We start from the raw sequence: 21289 nt of genomic DNA, 5'->3' as shown, positions 1-21289 counted from the left end.
CGCCTGCCCCTCTGCTTCCTCCTTCTCTCCTTGCCCCCAAGAGTCTATTCTGAACACCTCAGCCAGATGGCTATCTTTAGAAGATTAGTCATATTATGTCACCCCACAGCTCCAAAGTTCCATGGTTCCTGTTTCTGTCAGAAAGGCAGCCAGACTCTTCTGCTGGCCTTCAGGGACCCACAGAGCCCAGATTCCCAAGAGCTCTCTGACTATGTTTTCTGCCATTTCCTGTCCCGTCTCACTCAGCCACACTGGCCTCTGCTGTATCTCACAGCACCGAGCACATTCTGGCTTCTGTATCTTGGTAATGCTCTGTCCTTGGCCAGAAAGCCCATTCCCACAGGTAGCCACATGGTTTGCTTTTCTAATCTCCCTTCGATGTTTGCCCACATGTATCTTCTTTTTTTTTTTTAACGTTTATTTATTTTTGAGACAGAGAGAGACAGAGCATGAACGGGGGAGGGTCAGAGAGAGGGAGACACAGAATCTGAAACATGCTCCAGGCTCTGAGCTGTCAGCACAGAGCCCGACGCGGGGCTCGAACTCAAAGACCGCGAGATCATGACCTGAGCCGAAGTCGGCCGCTTAACCGACTGAGCCACCCAGGCGCCCCCATGTATCTTCTTTATAAGGCATCCCCTATCTCTTAATCACCCCTTGAAAACTGTAGTCCCCATCTTACCCAAAATCTGCCTCTTCCCTGTTTTTTATTCTCCTTCCCACTGAAATATAACGTTTCAGTGTTTATCATTATCCGCATGTGGATGAGAGCACAGGTGTCTATTTTGTCCCCTGCAGTATCCCCAGCACCCACAGTCTGACCATAGTAAGCTGTCAATGAAGGTTGCATAAATTAATTAACAGTCAAGCAAATCCACTTGACTCGATCTGAGTTTAGAAGAGAATATGATCAAATAACACCAGGAGAACAATAACAATGCTGCAATAGGATGGCCTTGGAACCTGCACTATGTAGTTTTATTCTGCGGGCTGGGGAAACCAAGGAGGGGGTCGAGCCATGCAAGGGCATGATGAAGTCAGGGATAAAAGAAACCATACTTTAAGAAAGAGAACAATGATGAGAGGAAAACATGAATCTTCTTCATCAAGCTGAATGTGCTCAGTATTCCTCAGATGTGCTCAGATATCCTGTGAGCTGCCCACAATTAGCACAGGGCAGAATATCAGGACCTATTTTCAAAATGGTTTCCCAAAAACTCATAGACACCTGAATAGAGGCATGAAAATATACCACTTGATAAGACTGATAATGATGCATTATGTGTCCATAACTTAAAATATAGATATGTTTCCTAAAATTCCTGAAATAAGACTGTTAAATGGAGGTGATGCTAGTAATATTAAAAATCCAAACTGGGGCACCTGGGTGGCTCAGTCAGTTGGGCGTCCGACTTCAGCTCAGGTCATGATCTCACAGCTCGTGAGTTTGAGCCCCGCATCAGGCTCTGTGCCAACAACTCAGAGCCTGGAGCCTGCTTCCGATTCTGTGTCTCGCTCTCTCTCTGCCCCTCCCCTGCTCATGCTCTGTCTCTCTCTGTCTCAAAAATAAATAATAACATCAAAAAAAATTTTTTTTAAATCCAAACTTTGGGGGGAAATATTTAGGACCAATTTCTAGAAATACAAAGTTATCCATTTTGCTAATTGCAATTGGAAAGCCTTTCATTGTGTTGGATCATACCTTATCCACCCCCCCCATTTTTTTTTTTTTTTACCAAAACAGATTAACAAGAAAACCCACACACCACCAGCGGTTAACATTTTGGCTAAAACAGCACATCTTCATATTATCACTTTGAAAAACCCATGTTGTGTTTTACAGTACAACCGGTATCAGCAATATGGCGCTGAAGAGTGTGTGCTCCAGATGGGGGGCGTGCTGTGCCCTCACCCTGGCTGTGGAGCAGGGCTGCTTCCCGAGCCAGGCAGGAGGAAGGTCACTTGTGAAGGGGGAAACGGTCTGGGCTGCGGGGTAAGTACCACCTACACCTTTGGGTGTTGATTTTGTGTTCTTTTTTTTTTTTTTTTTTTTTTTGGCAAATTGGCAAAGATTATCTATTTGTTTTACTTTCATTTTTCCCTTTGTACTCAGATGTCCTTGAACTGATGTATAAGAAAATAGATTTTTAGGGGTACCTGGGCCGCTCAGTTGGTTAAGCATCTGACTCTTGGTTTCAGCTCAGGTCGTGATCTCATGGTTCCGTGAGCTGGAGCCCCCTGTGCTGACAGTGTAGAGCCTGCTTGAGATGCTTTCTCCCTCTCTCTCTCTCTCTCTCTCTCTCTTTCACTCTCAAAATGAGTAACTTAAAAAAAAAGAAATGAGATTTTTAAATTCTTACGTAGGATCCCAAATATGAACATAGACCTTCATTGATGTCCTATTCAGATTTTTTGCTTTAATCGTTTATCACAGTGTTTTCTGTAAGGCATTGTGAATTACTAGACCAGATTTTAAACTCTCTCTCTGGTGCTCAGCTGATTCAGAGAAAATATTTATTATTTTTTCAGAGTTTACTTTAAGTAGGCAGAGTAAAGGGGAAAGAGGATTTCCCATCAGTGATGTCTTAACAAAATTGTTTGCCTAAGTATTTCAAGAAATAAAATGAAGATTAATATGGAAAACTTGAAATTTTATTGTGTCATAAAAATCATTTTAAATAGAGATGAGCAAAACTAATGGTGCCTCTTAGGGAAGCAGAATAAGAAACACGGAAAATGTTTGTTCTAAGAGGTCAACCAATATGACCCAGATGGCTTCTTGAATGAATCTATGGCTGCAAGCTGACAGTGAAGGTGTGAGGGGAGCATAACTCAAACACAAAAAGGCTTGCTAAATTATAGGTTGAGATGACAAATGGATAATAATCCTGATATTAAATTTCATGCAGGCCAGAAAAGGAAGAAGGTATATGTGCTTATAAAATGCTATTGAATTTTGATGGGAAAACATTTCTTTTAAAATTGCAACTTCATGAGGAGCTTTCTGGAAGGAGTGTTGATGGCAGAGGTATATTGCCCGGGCCTAATTTTTGGCTGAGAGCTGTAAGTCACCTATGCATAAGGTGGTATCTGTTGTCCTTAGTAAAGCTATCTGTCATGCAGTGGGTTGCAAAGCCCTGAGCTGAGCCATAATGTAGAGAAAGTGGACATTGAAAACCAGTGAGATACCATGATACCTACTCAGAAAAAAATGGCTCTGGATTAATAGTCATGATCACATTGGGATGGAAACACAAGTCATGTTTGCTACTTTTAGAAATTATAAAAGTCAAACTACACTTTGCAGCCCCGATCATCATCATTTACTGTGTAATCTGCGCCGATTGTGTGTGGCCTGAGCAAGCTGCCAAATTCTGGGATCAGAATGCTAGTGAATGTTTTCTTTTAAAATAATTTATAAAAGTTTTTCACCAATATCTAAATTGTATGTTTCTGCCTGCTCATTGCCTACCGTTGTTCCATTCTTTAAAGCTGGATGTTAAGATCTTAACATTTTTTATGGGGAAAAGAGTTTCTTTGGCCCATCTTCTGCATTCAGTTATTCATTTGCTTTAAAGAACTTTGAAAGTTTGGGGTGCCTGGATGGCTCAGCTGGTTGAGTGTCTGACTCTTGATTTTGGCTCGGATCACAGTCTCACAGTTCGTAAGATGGAGCCCCATGTCAGGCTCTGTGGTGACAGCATTAAGCTTGCTTGGGATTCTCTCTCTCCCTCTCTCTCCACCCCTCAAGGCCCTGCTAACACACACACTGTCTCTCAAAATAAATAAATAAACATAAAAAAAAAAGGACTTCAAAAGTTTTATGTAATTTTAAATATTGAACAGCTATAGCTTCCTTTTTGCATACCATGTCACACTGTAAGTAAATAACATACATTTAAGCTCCAAATCATGGAAAATTACTTTGGGAGTGAATTTAATTGCTTTAATATCTTTGGATTAAAGAGTTTGGGGGCAAACCTTACCGAAATGAGGATAGCTATCTTCAGAATATTTCTTTGTCCTTTCGAAATTATAGGTGATGAGTTTTATTTTATTTTTATTTGTTCTGTTTTGTTGTTTTTGAAAGTGTGCTTGTCAGTTTATAGATTACTTATCTATTACTGCATAACAAATAACCTCAAATTCTAGATGTTTAATTAATAAACATTTATTATCTCACAGTCGCTGATGGTCAGGAGTCCATAAGTAGCTTAGCTGGGTGGTTCTGGCTCAGGGTCTCTCATGAGGCTGTAGTCAAGCTGGGTTGTAGTTATCTGAAGGCTTGACTGGGGCTGGAAGATCCACTTCCAAAATGGTTCATTCACATGATAACAGACTGAAAACAACCTCAGTTCCTCACTGGCTACTGGCAGAAGGCCACAATTCCCCACCACCCAGCCCTCTTCTTAGGCTATTTGTCCACAACAGTGGCAGATAACTTACCTGGAGCAAATTATCCAAGAGAGTGAAGAGAAACCACAGTGCCTGTGTGACCTGATCTCCAAGGTTGTACCCCATGACTTTATTTCATTCATTAGAACTGATGTGTAAGATCCAGCCCACCCTGAAAGGGAAGGCAGTTAGGCACTGTCGTAAAGAAAAGAGTATCAAAGAATTCATGAACATATTCTGAACCCACAGTTTGCAATTTGAAGAATTTGGAAAAAGAACAAAGAAATGATTTTCTAAAGTATGCACCCAACTTGATGTTTTCCTTTCTCTCCCTTTTTGCCCCAATCCCCATATTCCTGCTGAGGCTTACATCAATTCCCATTGCTTTGACTTCTCAACGTAGAGAAGATAAATTGACCTCATCATTACCCTTTTCCTTCAAACTCTTGACTTTCATGAAAGGATGTTAACCCAGCCAACATGCTTTTGGGGATTCTGTAGTGGTTAAAAAGGAGATTGGGTTGGAGGCCTTAGTTCAAACCCTGTCTCCACCAACTACTTCTGGTCTTAATATTTCTGCACTTCAGTTTCCTCATCTCTAAAACAGGCTGTATTATAGCAACCCCATATAAGACTGTTATGACAATGAAATGAGATCATGTGTAAAGTGTTTAGAACAATACCTGGCATACAATGTATATTTATTTAATATTTAATCAAAAGTTTAATCAATATTTATCAACACCTTGCTTAAAAGACTAGATATCCAAACATTTGCTGCTCTCCTCCAAATATTCCAGAATCGAGCCAGATCAAGCCATATCTACAGCAGGGAATTAAGTACCTAGACCTCACTCTTTTAGCCCTTCAAAGAATTGCTTTTCCTACACAGTACTTTGGCAAAATGTCGTTCACATTGTAGTCTTTATACAGAAAATTTGATACCTGTGGTTCAGGACATCCCAATGCACTTTTCTATGAGGAAACATGGTGGCTATTCTAGGCTGACCGCTGCAGCAGGAGCACAAGGACAACTTAAAGTTGTTCTTGAAGACCTTGTATATGGTGCAACTAATAAGGTGTTCCTCTGAAAGGTAACTGGTCAAAAACACGGAGCCACATTTGTGTTCCAGGTATAGCATATAAGTGGACCATTAGTAGCAGATTTTGAAGTTCGTTTTCTGGCTTCACTTTTTTCCTTCTTTCTCTTCCCCTTTCTCTGATGTATGCAGTTCTGCTATGATTTGTACATAAGCTGCCAATCTTTTCTGGATTTCAGGGTGGTAATGGAAAGCTGTTGTGTGGTAGAAATCATGGTTAGTTCATGTTGTTCAGAGGCAGAACAGGGCCCAGTAAGTAGAGGTTAGAGGAAGAAGAGTCACTGCTTAGCATTTGCCCTAACACCATGGACAACTAACAACAAAATGGGCTGCCTCAGGGAGTAGTGGGTACCTCATCCTGCACAGTGTTCCAGGAAAGCTATGGAAGAATCATAGAGTCTTGGACATGAAGACTCTCTAAATATCATTAACCTCAGTGGTTCTCAGGCTGTAGTTTACAGGTTTAATGTAAGATATCTGTGAGTCTATCTGTGCTTAATTTTTTCTCAACTACCAACAGGTTTTTATTATCTGGGTATCCAAGAAATGCTTGATACTACAAAAAATATCTCATGAGTAAAAAGATTGAGAGTCAAATTCCCTGTCATTAACAGACTTTAAAAATTAGGCCTTAGAGACACTTTGTGTTGTGCTTATGGACACCCATTTTCAGAGCTGAGACACATCTCCATGTGTTGTACTCCAGGGTTGGATGGATCCAGTCTTCCAGTCAGTCGGCTCACCACTACATGCCCAGATGGTCCTTCATACACCCATGATTACTGTTGTATATAGATTCCACATATACTTCAGTATTGTGCCTGTCTTTGGCTTCTTAAAATAGGTACTTAGGTTAGTATTTATGACTGTATTATTCAAATATATAGTAATGCCCATTGGAAAATCAGATTACTTGATCCTTTGCTCCACTATATCACTAGACTTGTCTGCTACCTGGAGAGCAGTATACATTAGCTAGTAAATGAAGGCAAGGATTTCTATTTAAATGATAATGTCAGTCCATCTCAGAAAGGTCTGACAGATGTGTGATGGTTCCAGCAAATTTATTACCATTATAAAGAATTATCTGAGCTTTAGTCCCGTGTCCCAGAATTTAAGTTGAAGTGTTACCCTTGTTTCATGCCTTTATATTCCCATTCTTAGTCTTGATATTATGGTCTTCAGTAAATCCATGTATGTGGAGTTCAACATTCATTGGATGGATGGATGAATCTTAATAATGTAGAAGTAATATGAATACACTATCACTTTTATTTTCAAATATTAATCACAATTTTCCCCAATATTAGAATTGCTTCCCTTGCCTCAACAAGAACCTCATCAAAAAGTATAAAATATACAGTGGTTTACTTGCACACATAATACATAATTCAGAACAAAATGTACTAAGCTCAGGGATCCAGAAAAAGTCAATTAGGAGCCCGGAAGCGCTGCAAGCATTACAGTTTTGTACCCTGTCAAAGGCTACACAGCCAAATTAGAATTTTGTACGTTCTGATACATAAAATGTTTTAGTCTTGGGTGCACTGAGATTTTGGTTTTCCCACAGCACAGAATATTTTTACGTTGATAGATGGAACTCAACAAAGAATATATTTGGGGATCAAATAGCCTGACCTCACTCTCTGCTAACTCTTGATCATATTTTTACTGCTGCTTATAAAAATATTAATTGATTTCCTAAGGAATTCATGTTACGCATTATTCTTTACTCCGGCCTTATTTCTATTCATCAGAACTGTCTCGCTAACTTTTATGACTCCAATGTAAAATGTTGACATGTTTAATACTGGAAAACAGCAACAAAATATGGAATACATTAATACTCGCTGACCTGGGAATACAGAAAGCTAAGGCAATCAAACCTTGTGAGTTTTCTATAAATAAAACATCATTATCTTGTTTGGTATTGTTTGGGGATATTATATGACTGAGAGATCATTTCTCATCTGGGATAATAGGAGTTAGATGAAGAACTTTCTCTTTTAAATTAGAAATTCGAGGATGAAATGACAACTGAAAAAAAAACAGCTTTAAAAAAAAATCATACTACTGACCATTTGTTAAGGAAATCAGATAGACTTTCTAAGGCACCCTATAGTCACTCTTTAATTTACTGGAGAGTACATGTTGCTCCGAGGCAGATTTATCAAGGCGCTAATGAAGCGTTCACCGTGGTCTCCACACTCGCACAGACCCCTTGATTTTACCAAGGTTATCTTCTTGCATTTTTCTTGAAGAGGGTCTCCAAGATAGAGAGGCTGCATCAAACCCAAGTCTAGATCTGCACAACTATGGAGTACGACCTACCACGTGCAAAGAAACTTTTGTCGAAAATGGTGATTTCAAACTGCTTATAACAATAACATTATTGTATTGTTGAAGATTGTAGTTAAATCAGAGTCCAAGCTTCATTTTACATAGGAAAGGAGCCAATGAAGACAAATGCGGATACCTAGTCTTTCACTCAAAGATCGGATTATTGAGTTAAAAACGTAAAGTAATAAATAGGTGGGGAGGCTTTTTGTTCAATATATGGAGCTCTTAAATAAAAAGCAAGCAGACGGACGATATCTAATAATACAAGGGGAAACAAAATGGTTACTTTTCCTATTCTTCAAGGATAGTTTAATTTTATAAAAATATAACATTTAATTAAATTTTGTGAAGTATTTTGAAACCTATATTGAATTCTCCCTTTTTAAAAGGAAGACTAGAGAGTAAAATCTAGACTCCAAATACATGTGGTTTATACTGTGATGCTTCCAAGGAGGCACCAAAAGGGATAAGTATTTTCCAATGTGCCTCGATGGGAGTTTGTAAGCACAAAGCTCCAGCTGCAATCACACACCTCACTTGCCTTGACCACCCGGCCTCTGCAACACATAAAGAGTAGAATCATAACTTGTGGACACGTTATTCTTTTATATAACCTTTTAATCTTTCATATATATTCTTTGATATATAAATAAAAGTATTTTTTAAGCTAATGTTATGAAATGTCAAAAAATCTGCATTCTATGTTTATTTGACATGTGTCCAAAATCTAATTTAAACTCTAAGATTGGCTCATTTGCAGATTGGAAACAAGTCTCGCTAGACTTTCTGTGTGAGAGACAGCTTGAAGTGCAAAGATAGAAAGCTTTGGAGAATATTTATTTTAATTAAAGGAATCGTTCACAAATGTACAAACAAGTGCTGCATACCATTCCTCTGGAAAACATTTATCAATTGGCAAATGTTCCTAGAAAGTGTTCTGTGGTTTGAAATAGAAAGACGTATTTTCTAACCCAACTCAGACCAGTGACCATTCCACGTGTCTTTAGCTATTTTTGTTGTTGTTGTTGTTGTTAAAATAAAGGGAAGTCCGAAATAATGATACTCTTTTAAAATGGTAAGCTCCATCTCTTTGAATAATGTTAGGAAATCAATTTTGTGGCAAATTGATTTCTTCTTTAGCTCTACAAGCTGCCAGAGAGCTCAGAACACTCTAGAAAACAGACTTCTGCTGAAGATAACATAGTTTCTCTGAGTTTCTTTTGATTCTGCTCTCACTTCAGTTTAGGGCTCTGCTGTGCAGTATGGTAGCCACTAGCCAAACACGGCTATTTAAATTAAAATTTAAAAAAATTTAAAATTTGTTTCCTACTCACAATAGACACATTTCCAATGCTTCCACGGCCACATGTGGCTTCCTACCACCGGACTAGACAATGCAGATACAGGATGATATCTTCATCAGCACAGAAAGTCCTATCAGACAGCATGAGTCTAGAGAAAGACTAGAATATCACCCAAAAAGAGTTTCCTGTGTCTCAGATACAAACGCTTCGACCTCTTCCATCTGGTTAAGAAGAAAAATCTTTCCAGAAATTAAAGTCATTTCCTAAGAACAAAAATGTACAGCCTCATTTTCCAAAGGGAGGTTCATTCAGCATAGGTTCCAGAGGATGTTACTGGGAGGAAAGTTGGAGTAGAGGCAGAGAGGCTTGGCAGAGGTCCATTATCACAGAGCTTGGAAACTTAGTGTTAAGCTAAGTTAAATAGAGGTGTCCCTCCGCCCCCGCTGCCTTAAAGCTTTCAGTATGCAAACACGCATTTTTGCCTGAACAAATAGAATACCACAAGCAGCATTTCCTAAACTCTTTACAGCAAGAACTGCCTTTTGTGTGGTGCATTTTATAGGATGGGTGTTTCACGGAACAACTTGGGAAGGAAAGCATTTGCTTCAATTTTTTCAATGGACAATGCCCAACAGCAAGCATACCACAGTCACAATGAGCTAGTGGGACCAAAGGCTAGGAACTTTACACCTACAACATTTTCCTCTTTGTAGAGAACTAACAAAGTATGCTTTTTTAAAGAATGAAATTGTACACCATATTGTTGTGGGTGTATTTTTGACACTGCATATTTTTATAGTGAAACCTTTTTATTTTCTTAAGCATCCATTGATACATAGTCCTATGGGCGTAAGATCCATGGAGAAGAGAGGATGAAATGTTATGATTGTGGGTGATTAGTTTTTTTCAGATGATTCCTCTTCGGTGAACATGAAGATCTTTAAATTCCATAGAATAAATGATATTTTGGTGAATACAATAGTTTCATCAACATAGCTGATGTTACTATTATGTCAATCTCATAAAGCATTAAGAGCATAGGACAGTATGATAATGATACGGGATTGTGGGGTTTGGGGTTTTCTGGTTTTCCGCACCGTCCGGAACGGCGGCAGCACAATGCGAGGGCAATCACAACCCTGTGCTACGTGGGTCACGCACAGCCGTGAACGCCCTGCTGGGGGCGCTCTCGCAGGGTGGCCGGCTGGAGTTCCCCTACCTGGTATCCCGAAGGGTGGGCCTCTCTTCCCAGAGGCCGCTGGTAGATCTCGGGGACAGAGAGCTATGCTGTATGTCGTTATACTAATTAATGTCCCACGGCCCCGTCCCTCATTTCTCAGGCTTCTATCATCTGGTGGCAGAAGCTTCCCAGAGACCCATCAGGTCTTCTTTCGTACTTGCCTCCAGCTCTTCCCTCTTTACGGCTCTCCGGGAGGCAGCCCCTGCAGGAGCGGGTTCCTCCTACAGATTTATCTAGGGCCTGGCCGCCATCGTTCCTTCCTGTGCACCGGGGCTTCTTGATTTCCCGTCCCGCTGCCTTTAGAGAGTGGCCTCAAGGATCTGATGTTATTCATTCCCGTTGCTTCATTATACTTTCTGGGTCTCATCTTTCACGGTGATATTCATACTCCGGATTATGAGGTTATGATCATTAAAACGGTTTTCTTTGCTCTTTTATTTTGCCTTTTTTACACTAATTTCTATTGTGCTCAAATATATGTAACATAAAATTTGCCATTTATAACCATTTGTAAGCATACAGAGCAGTGGCATTAGGTACAGTCGTAATGTTGTGTAACCATCTGCTCTGATTATTTCCAAACTTTTTCATCACCCCAAACAGAAACTCTGTACCCCTTCTGCAGTAACCAACTCCCCATCCCCCCCAGTCCCTGGTAATCTCCAATCTGTTTTCTGTCTCTATGAATTTGCCTAGTCTAGATATTTCACAATAAGTGGAATCAGAGTCCTTTTCTGTCTGGCTAATTTCACTTAGCATGAATTTTTCATGGCTTATCCATGCTATAGCATGTATCAGAGTTCGCTGCTTTACACAGATGAATCATATTCCGTCACATGGATGTACCACACTTTGTTCCTCCAATTCTATTTTCAAATGTATTCAGCTGGAATAGTCCTTTTATCTCCCCGGATCAAAAGCCAGGCAGGCTCTCTGACTTTATGTAAGTAATCAGTATATTACTCATGAGTGATAAGAAGTCTTAGGGTCCTTTTAAGTTGCCATCATTCTCTTAATTCATCAAAAATGCCTTGTCCCCCCAGGATTGGATTTAACATTAAATGTTCACCCCCTGTCTGTGAGGCCCAGCCCTGTGCATCATACCTACGTGCACTTGGTATGAAACCCCAAAGGGACTTGGTCGCCCTATGGGTTCCTAAGTCCCACGTATAGCACTAATACTTTATTCATCTCCAGTGTAAGTTTGGCAGTAAGTTCAACAATAGCTGATTATTCACGTTATCCCCAAAGACCTGACAGGTGTCCACTTAAGCTATATCTAGATCCAGGCTTTTAATTCCAGTGCTTAAAATTAGTTTGCCTCAAATAAAATAAAATTAGTTTGCCTACATTAATGCCTACTGTGTGTCAGCCCTATCACAGAATCATCCCTGCAGATCAGTGTTCTCTGTCCTAACTTGGGTTGCAAAATCCTAACCCCTGCTCCTATAGGTCTAAACAGTAATATGATCCTACTAGAAATAGAAGTTATGGACATAATCATAGAGATGTTATCAAGATATTTGTGGAGGATATTTTTTGTAGCACTGTTTTGTGATAGATAAAAATGTGGAAACAATCAAATTTTCAGGAATATCATAGTGGTTAAGTATATTTTTGGCATATCTATACAGTAAAATACAATATCCTGTTTAAAAGAATAAGGTCAACCTGTGTGTTGATATGGAACAATTGTTAATATATAGAATTAAGTAAAAAGAGCACAAACAGAAGATTAAGACTCTTAAGTATATAAAATATTTTCTGGAAAGAATTAAAGGAACTGTTAACAGTGGTTGCCTTTGTATAGAGAAAGTGGGGATATAGGGACGGAAGCTTCCATTTTTTAGTTTATAACTTTCTGTAATGTTTGACATTTCTAAACATGGAGATATATTACTTTTGCTTTTAATGACATAAAGGATTTCTTAGTTTATGAACTTTTTTTCTTAAACTTGTAACATTACCAAAAAAAAAAAAAAAGATAGTAATGTTATATGTTAAGAATAAGAGCTAGGTAACCAATAGTTAAATTAGGTAGAATTTGACACCGTTTCGGACAAAGTGTTGCTTTGGGCTTAGACTAGGGAAGAGGAAACGCGCCTTCCATCAGCAGAGACCAAGGGCAGGAAAAGCGAATTGTAAACACTCATTCCCAGAGATGCAGGTGGTACAGCTTGGCATCTTTCAAGCGTTAATTTGTGTAGAGCACACTCTCCTGTCATACTGATTTAGTTGAATGACATATTTAAGAAAAGTGGGAGTGAAGTCTGCTGGGAAATATTATTCATGTTCTCAAAATAAGCTCCATGCGGACATGTCACCAAATGCATGGAACAGACCAATATGAATAGGTGGCTTTTCATTCTGGGGTAGCTTTAAAATAGCGTAAGTAGTTCCTAAATTAGAGGAAAACACATTCTGATGATGCCGTGCACATACCTGTGTTCTAGGGATTACATTCTTGCAGTGTATTCTCTGGTTTTTTGTTGCTCATCCTGTTTCCGTTTATACCTATTTTCAGTGAAATTGAAACAGAGTACAACATGGCCCAGATAAAACAGGCACTCGGCACCAGAGCAATGCATTTCTCACTGCTGGTCACATATCCCACTGGAAAGGCTAAGTCTATAAATTATGAGATCGGTTCTCTGCAATCTCCTGTGAGGGAACAGGGCTTTTCCTGGGTAAAGACAAATCACTGATATTGTTGGCGGTCGCTAACGGTCTATTACAGACCCATAAACTAAGTTCCCCCTGGATCGTAGCCTCCCTTGTACCCTGCTGTGCATTCAGTGGGTCCAAGGATTCTGCCAGGTGAGATCCTCAAACAGTGTCTTTATATCTTCAGCACAGAATGAATGAGACCCAAGAATAGGACCCTCAAGTCTGCCCCAGTCGAATCTGGCCTGGCCCAACATGATCTTGAATCCCACCTTCTCTTTTGGATTGGAGGCCCACAGGAAGTAAACTTGGCAGGACTCCCTGAGCCTGCTTCACAGGCCTCTGTTCACCTGTGCATTTGAAAGTTTATATTGTGGGGGTGCCTGGGTGTCTCAGTCGGTTAGGCGTCTGACTTCGGCTCAGGTCATGATCTTGCAGTTCGTGAGCTCAAGCCCCACATCAGACTCTCTGCTGTCATCATGGAGCCTGCTTCAGATCCTCTGTCACCCTCTCTCTCTCTCTGCCCCTCCCCTGCTCACACACACTCGCTCTCAAAAATAAAAAATAAAAAAATTAAAGTTTATATTTTGAATAGAGTGTAAGATCTGTTTCACGTCCACTTCTGTTAAGGATTTTTCTCCAGAAGAAGAAAAAAATCAAGTAAGACTATAAACCCATGGATAAGGCATAGGCCACATGTAAAAGCTTTGCCCCATCTGCCTATCTTCCTGAACCAGGGTCAGAAGAAGGATAAAAACAAGAAGAAATCCTTTCAGAGGGAGATAACATGATCTGATGCACTCTAGGAAGTAATTTGTCAAGTGGACCTATTACTGCACTCACTTCCAGAAAGAAAGCAATTTTCTTCCTCCTTTCTGTAGAAGCCAGCCCAGAATGCCTGTTTCTTCTCCCATCCACACCGCTCGTCACTCCCTTTTACAAAGAAATAATATTGTTCCTGACATACATTCTTCTTCCCAAAGCCTTGTTGGTTATTGTCCAGCATGCTGTGACAGCTGGGAATTTAATGTCGAGTGATTTTCTTCCCCCCGGTTCCTCTCAAGGTATTAGTGTTAAACTGACACGTCCATAATTCAAAGGCAGTCTGAATTAGCTATTCCTGAGGCTACTCCACAGACAGAAACCACTCCACTTACAGAATGTGACCCATCCCTAGAGAATTCTTAAGCGAATTCCTGGATACTGTGTTTGTTACTGCCTCTTTCTCTCCATGAACGTGAGGCTCTTGGTGTATATCCACCTGCAAGTCGGCAGTGCGTGATTATTTGGAAGAAGTAATAAAAGAAGACATAATGAGTCCAATCAGGTTATAAATTAGTCTTTTGCAGAGATAGGGTGGAATTTTATTTGCTGGCTGTTTAAAAGAATGTGAAGTGCTTGGAATGGATGCCTCCTGGAAGAGAAATCACCCATTTAGCAACCTTCTTTAGACCATTCGTGGAAACCATTTTACATGTAAACAGGGAGTAGAGAGCAGAGCTCTCAGCGTCTCAGAAGATGGCTGCTATTTGGGAAGAAGTAAGTCCAAGTCAAAGGAAGCTTCTGAAAGACTGCTTTATGTGACCACACGGCCTGGCTTTTGTAGAAGTGGTATTGTAAGGTATTGTATTATTGTAAAGTGCAGGAGCCTCGCTTCATCAATAAGAAAAGTTGAAGTAGAAAGATAGGATTAAAGAGATAAGATCTTTGTTAGACTAAATCTATTGACCCAGAACTTCCCATAGTGCACTGCATAAAAACTGCTTCACATTATGAATGGATCAGAGACTTTTAAAAGGGTCTCCAAATTGGTCGTTCGGAGGCTACGTAGCTGTGCGAATTTCTAGTTTGTTGTTCTAAGGAAACCAAAGATTGTTTTAGTATGATCTCAGAAAAGCATTAGACTTCAATAATGAACATGGTGTAGATAAAACACTTACCGGGTATGCCTTTAATATTCTGAGCACCATTTTAACCCTTATTGATGTATAATCATAAATCGGTAGGGACACAAATTATCCCTAGAAAACTAAGAAAAGAACCAGCCTGCTCTACAGGCTGTTTATCTACCCTCTACAAAGAAGACGGCTTGCCACTGAAGTACCACCTCTGAGTGTCTGGCCACCCACCCAGCTGGGGTGAGCTCCTGACAGGTCACAGATGGAATCTGTGTGTGCATGGACAGGTTGCAGTGGACTGCATTGGTTTCCCTCCAAACATACGTCTTCCTCTTTTTCTTGCTAACAGAACACTGAGTTTTCTTCTAGTATCTGTCTCTTTGGAGAGTGACCTCATACCCAAGTCAGTAGAAAATCCTGAGTCACCTAACCCAGTCTTACTATTCCCATGACCCTTACTTGTATTGGTTTGGGGAAGAAACCAGGTCTTTCTGGTCTTGGCTGCACTACTCAGTTAATTAGCTCAAAAGCCACTGTGCTCCTTTGCAGTGCAGAAGCTTTTTATCTTGATGAGGTCCCAATAGTGCATTTTTGCTTTTAATTCCCTTGCCTTTGGAGATGTGTCAAGTGAGAAATTGCTGCAGCTGAGGTCAGAGAGGTTTTTTCCTGCTTTCTCCTCTAGGGTTTTGATGGTTTCCTGTCTCACATTCAGGTCCTTTGGGAGGGAGGGGAAAGTGGGTGATGGGCATTGAGGAGGGCACCAGTTGGGATGAGCACTGGATGTTGTATGGAAACCAATTTGCCAATACATTTCATGTGAAAAAAAAAACAAAAACTAAATTATAAAAAAATTCTCAAATTAAAAAAAAAAAAAGCCACTGTGTTGTTGGGCCAGGAGAGAGTACATTTCCTTTCTACTTAAGTCAGTTGAATTGGGTTTTCTGTTCCTCAAGTACAAATCTCTTAAGTGGTCCACGTGCATTATCTTAAAAATGACCAAAAGAATTCTTTCACTGAGAACTTTGGGCAGATAACAACATAAAGAGCTACTTGATGAGGACTTTCTAGTAGCAGACAAGATCACCTTCAGATTATATCCCATAATACTTTTGTGTGTCCACAGTAGCTGTAATCAGCAATAAAAATTTTCTCCTCATTTCTTCTGGATACACGGATCATTGTGTACTCCATTATAGTATTTATTCAGACATCAGTTCCATGGGGTGTGACCAAGACCCAAAACAGCAGTGACTTACCTGGATGGAAGTTTGTTTCTCTCTCATGAAAATCTTGAGCCTGGATTGTGGCTCTGCCCCACAAAGTCCTTTGTTGCCTTCATACGTGGTGCCAAAGAGTCAGGGAGGACTTTCCACTCCTTGCAGCCAGACCCAGAAGTGTCACACAGCTCATACCTGGCGGAGAGAAGCGAGTTACATGGCCCCATGGCCAGCCCCAAAGGCAGTGGATGCCATCTGTCCAGCTAAAATTATCACGAGGCAGGAAAGGGTGAATGGATGGTGGGGGATAGAGGTCAGTACGTGAGAAATAAGCCTACCGACCCAATCAGAGGAGGGACCCAGAGACTCAGAGCCTCAGAGCACAATGAAGTGAGGCTTTAATCAACATTCTTGCAAGAGCAGGTGTTTGATGGACAGGCACACTCAGGGCAGTTACACCAGACAATTTCCTAGCATGCAAGTCCCTCCCCTGACTCCTCATTGGCTGAGTACCACAGAGGTTACAGCCTTACCCAGACGTCACCTATGCTCATGCAAGGCACAAAGTAGTCTGATTGAAACAAATGTACATTCCCTGAGATGATGCAGAGACTTTCAGTCCCTCCTCCCTTTGTTCTTTGGTGCATGCTCATTGCAAAGCCTCCCAAAATAAGCCTTTGAAACGGAGAGCGGAAGAAGAACCAGGAAGGAAAGTGGCTAAGGGTTTGGGACTCTGTTGTGGGAGGCGGTTCATACATATTTCCTATAGGTTGTAAACCTACTATTAACTAGACAGCACACCTCTTATTTGATATTTCTGAAAACAAATCATCCTTCTCATGAGTGTCCCCCACATCTTGGGGAACATGGTCCTCTCCACCCTTTCAACCAACACCATCCTCTCCTTTCCATTACCAGAGTTTTTTGTACTTTCATGCAGGAAAAACATCTGAGCAGAATGCTGCCTGCTCTATTTCTAACAAGACTGAGTGCTTGCATGGTGATCTTTTCTTTAAACGGTATTTGCCTTTCACTTTTTTCTATTCAAGGCATGGAAATTAGACCTCGACTCCCAGTAATACCCATAAAATTGCACTCAACCCTTGCATTATAAGGTGTTGCCACAATAACTGTCTGAATTTGTGCAGATAAACAGAGTTAGCATTCAGGATTGCCACAGACTGAGAGTAGAGGTACAATTCTAGAAAATTCCCTGGGTGGACTGAAGTTTTCACCCACCGATCTTTTTGTTCTAATTTTACATACAAATGTCCTGCTTGACCGCGTCGAACCGCACGTACCACAGCTTAAAGCTTTTGGAGTTGCAAATTAAATATGAGACTTCATGTAGCACTTGGAGTAAGATCAGCTTCTGATTTACGTTTGCAACAGAAGTTCCTAGAAGTGTTAGCTTTTATTCTTCTACTGCCATCACCAGAAAGCATGCTGTGTTCAGCAACAAAGCTATTCTAATAAGAAACATTCACCGGGGAGAAAAATATTCAATACATCCTTCCTGATATTTAAAATAAGTTGGTAACACTGGTAAGGGGAAATCATTTATTTATTCTACAGCCATTACTTGACCATCCACTAGGTATGTGATGCTGTACGGGGAACTGTGGGCACACGGAGGTAATGATTCAGTGCCCTGCTCAAGGCACACATAAACGAATGGGAAAACAGGACACACGTACACAAAACAGCATCCCCATATGGCAGTACAGAATCATGCCAGATCGTGCCACAGAAATTCAGAAGAGCTAAGGGCATGCTTGCCCAACTCCCGTATCACCTTGAATATCACTTATTTTCACACTTGCCACATTGCTTGTTTACAAACCATTTGCTCCAGTCAATCTGTGGGCCCCTGGTGGGGTGAACAGGGATGCACTGTATTGATTTTTGTATCCTCAGCATCCAGCAAAGTTCTCAGTGATATACGCATGGCTGTACGTTGAATTATCCAATGAGAGGAGAAGGTTCTGAACTATTGAGGATGGGAGCTTCATTAAGGGCCTGGAAGAATGAAGTAGTGGTGGACCCTCGAAACATTCTAGGCATAAGACTCTGCACCAGGGTGAGGGCCCGGATGATACAAAAACCTGAGAGTCAGGAGCAGGTGACCAGGAAAGGGCGAGGCTCGTGGGGCTCCTCAGTGCTGAGTGTCAGACTGGGGACTTTCTCCTCAGCCCATGGAGACTAGGTAGGGCCTTTCAGAGAAGAAACATGACCAGAGATTCTGGAAAGGTAATTTAGTGCTAGTGTGGGAGTATGGATGGCAAGGGGAAATTACTGAAGGCACCATTAAAAGGCAAACTAAGGCACATTAAAATTTTCAAGAGCTTATTTGAGCATGCGTGGACTCAAATCCGGCAGCACATGCTAGAAGAGGTCAGGAGCTTCCAAGGATAGGAGCTGGGGGGAGGTTTTTACAGAGGAGTCTCAGAAGCAAAGCAAGGCAATTATTTGATTAGCAATAGCTTGAAGGGTTGCCTTATTTGGGAAAATCTATCAGCTGCGTGTGATGGGCTGTCCTGAAATGTCGCCTTCTCTGATTTGAGTGCAGGGGCTCGGGCTCTGGTCAGGGTTTCCTGAAAGGCAGCCGAGGCCTTATACACCTCCATCCATCGAATGCATCCTGTTTTATTACTTCAACATCACCAGGACCATTTTGGCCAATATTATCTCGAAGCAACATAACCCTCCCAACAACTTTGCAAAACACGGATTACCACTTATCGGGTTTTTTTTCTCAGACTTTTTAGGGATTGTGGTTTTGCAATATTAATTTCACTTCAGATCAATACCTTAGGGCTGTGGAAGATTTAGCTCCCTCTTGCAGTTTAGAGGTTACTCAGGAATTGATAGAACTCACAATCACTTTCCTTGTCATGTTTAAAAACTAATAGGTAATAATAATTCAGTATACACTATATAATATTTACTCAGCCATCTGTGTCATGCTACACAAGCTGGGGCGCCTGGGTGGCTTGTCACTTAAGTGTCCGACTTCGGCTCAGGTCACGATTTCACAGCTTGTAAGTTCGAGCCCCACGTCAGGCTCTGCTGACAGCTCAGAGCCTGGAGCCTGCTTCGGATTCTGTGTCTCCGTCTCTCTCTGCCCCTCTGCCACTCGCACTCGGTCTCTCTCTCTCTCTCTCTCTCTCTCTCAAAAATAAAAAATAAATAAATAAACATTAAAAATAAGTGCTTAAGGGGTACCTGGGTGGCTCAGTCAGTTGAGCATCCAACTCGTGATTTCAGCTCAGGTCATGATCCCAAGGTCGAGGGATCCAGCCCCACATGGGGTTCCATGTTCAGTGTGGAGCTTGCTTGGGATTCTGTCTCTCTGTATCCCTCTGCTCCCCTCCCCTGCTTGCATGCTCACTCTTTTTCCCTCTCTAATAAAAAAATAAATAAAAATAAGTACTTAATATTTAATAGGCTTCACGATTCACTATTCCTCTTTGTTTTCTCAACATCTACTATGTTATCCAACACACATGTGACCGTATAAGAGGATTTCATGGTTCAAAGTCCCGCGAGTGAAAACATCCCCAGCTGGTAATTGTAGAAGTTTTGTAATTGTATTTGAGGAATGGAGGGGGCAAGGGGTGGACTGTGATAGACACCCTCTCTGCTTGGAGATCTCAGCATCTGCACTCTCGGTGAACAGGGAAAAGTGAAAGATGTGTAGCCTGAAGGTTTCCAAGCTCTGGGAGCTGGAGAGCCATGGCAGCGAGGTTTCAGGCATAATGCCATGTGAATATCCCCTTCTCTAATCCTCGCTACTTTCTGTCGAGCAAGTATGTTTTCCTAAACAACATTGTAAAAACACCAAAGTGAGAAGCACAAACTAACTTATAGTCACCCTAGATATTTTAAATGTCTCAAAACCATTTGATGTTAGTATACTGGGAATCATGGCCCATCTGGAACTGACCTCACTCTTTCCAGATCAGTTTCTAGACCCACAGACAGCACACCACACACACACACACAAACCCATATCTCACACACACACACACACACACGCACACTACCCCATACCACACTCATACCATAGACACACACACCACACACACAACATACCACACACCCATTGCCCCCAACACCATACCACACACATCCACACAAATCACACACACACAAACCACACCACACTCATACCACAGGGGAAGGGTATGAAGGTGAAACTTTTTAGACATTTTTACCAAAACCCCTTCTTTATTAAAAACTTGTGGGGGCGCCTGGGTGGCGCAGTCGGTTAAGCGTCCGACTTCAGCCAGGTCACGATCTCGCGGTCCGTGAGTTCGAGCCCCGCGTCAGGCTCTGGGCTGATGGCTCAGAGCCTGGAGCCTGTTTCCGATTCTGTGTCTCCCTCTCTCTCTGCCCCTCCCCCATTCAGGCTCTGTCTCTCTCTGTCCCAAAAATAAATAAACGTTGAAAAAACTTGTGGAATCTGTTTAACTCCCTCGGTGCACTTTCTCTATCTCTTGATTGGTTCCAAAGACTTTTACTTACCCCTAAAAGTAGGACACATTGTAAAAGTTGCAGAACATTTCTCAAAGCTGTTCTTTTATAGTCTTACCCTTTTTGTCATCCCTGAACAACTCAGTTTCCTAAGCCCAGGAAATAGGACCCAGGTCATCTATCAGCAAGCCTGCAACTCAGGTTGAGAAGCTCCCTCTCTGGCAGGCTGACCGTGAATTTGCCCAGGACCCTGCCTCTTCCGGGCAGGTGCTCAGATGCAAACAGGGTCAGGCAGGGAGAGGGAGAGGGTGGGTGTCCCCCAACCAGCAGTCACCTGCCACCCAGTCACCCTCATCATGCAGCTGGCAGGAGCCGGGATTTTCCCGCTCCCCAGGCCCCATCTTCAGCTACGCACAACCCCCTGAGCGGGACCAGATGCCCTCCTCTCCCATTCCCAGGGGCACCATTCCTGGTGTTCATGTCCCTTCTAATTCTCTCCATTTCCGGGCCATGGTCAAATTGGACAGCAGAAGGTCTCCCTAGGCTTGGTCTCCGGCTTGCAGACCTTTTCATTGTCTGCACGCTCCCCTGATGGTTCCTCCTCTACCGTGTGCAAAATGTCCTTCCAGCTTCTCACGGGGACACAGAGTGGATC

General features: G+C 41.6%; 1 protein-coding gene across 4 annotated transcripts in view; it reads left to right on the top strand.

Moving 5' to 3' along the window:
- Positions 1-21289, top strand: part of PRKN (parkin RBR E3 ubiquitin protein ligase) — a 1341418-nt gene that overhangs the window by 1148494 nt on the left and 171635 nt on the right. For all 4 annotated transcript variants that reach the window (XM_019831462.3, XM_045058626.1, XM_045058625.1 and 1 more), the window contains one exon: positions 1844-1993. In XM_019831462.3, the coding sequence (XP_019687021.3) occupies positions 1844-1993 (150 nt within the window). The remainder of the gene's footprint in view (positions 1-1843; positions 1994-21289) is intronic.

This window comes from Felis catus, chromosome B2, assembly GCF_018350175.1.
Source record: "Felis catus isolate Fca126 chromosome B2, F.catus_Fca126_mat1.0, whole genome shotgun sequence".
Lineage (NCBI taxonomy): Eukaryota > Metazoa > Chordata > Mammalia > Carnivora > Felidae > Felis > Felis catus.
This window is presented reverse-complemented; position numbering and strand designations above follow the sequence as displayed.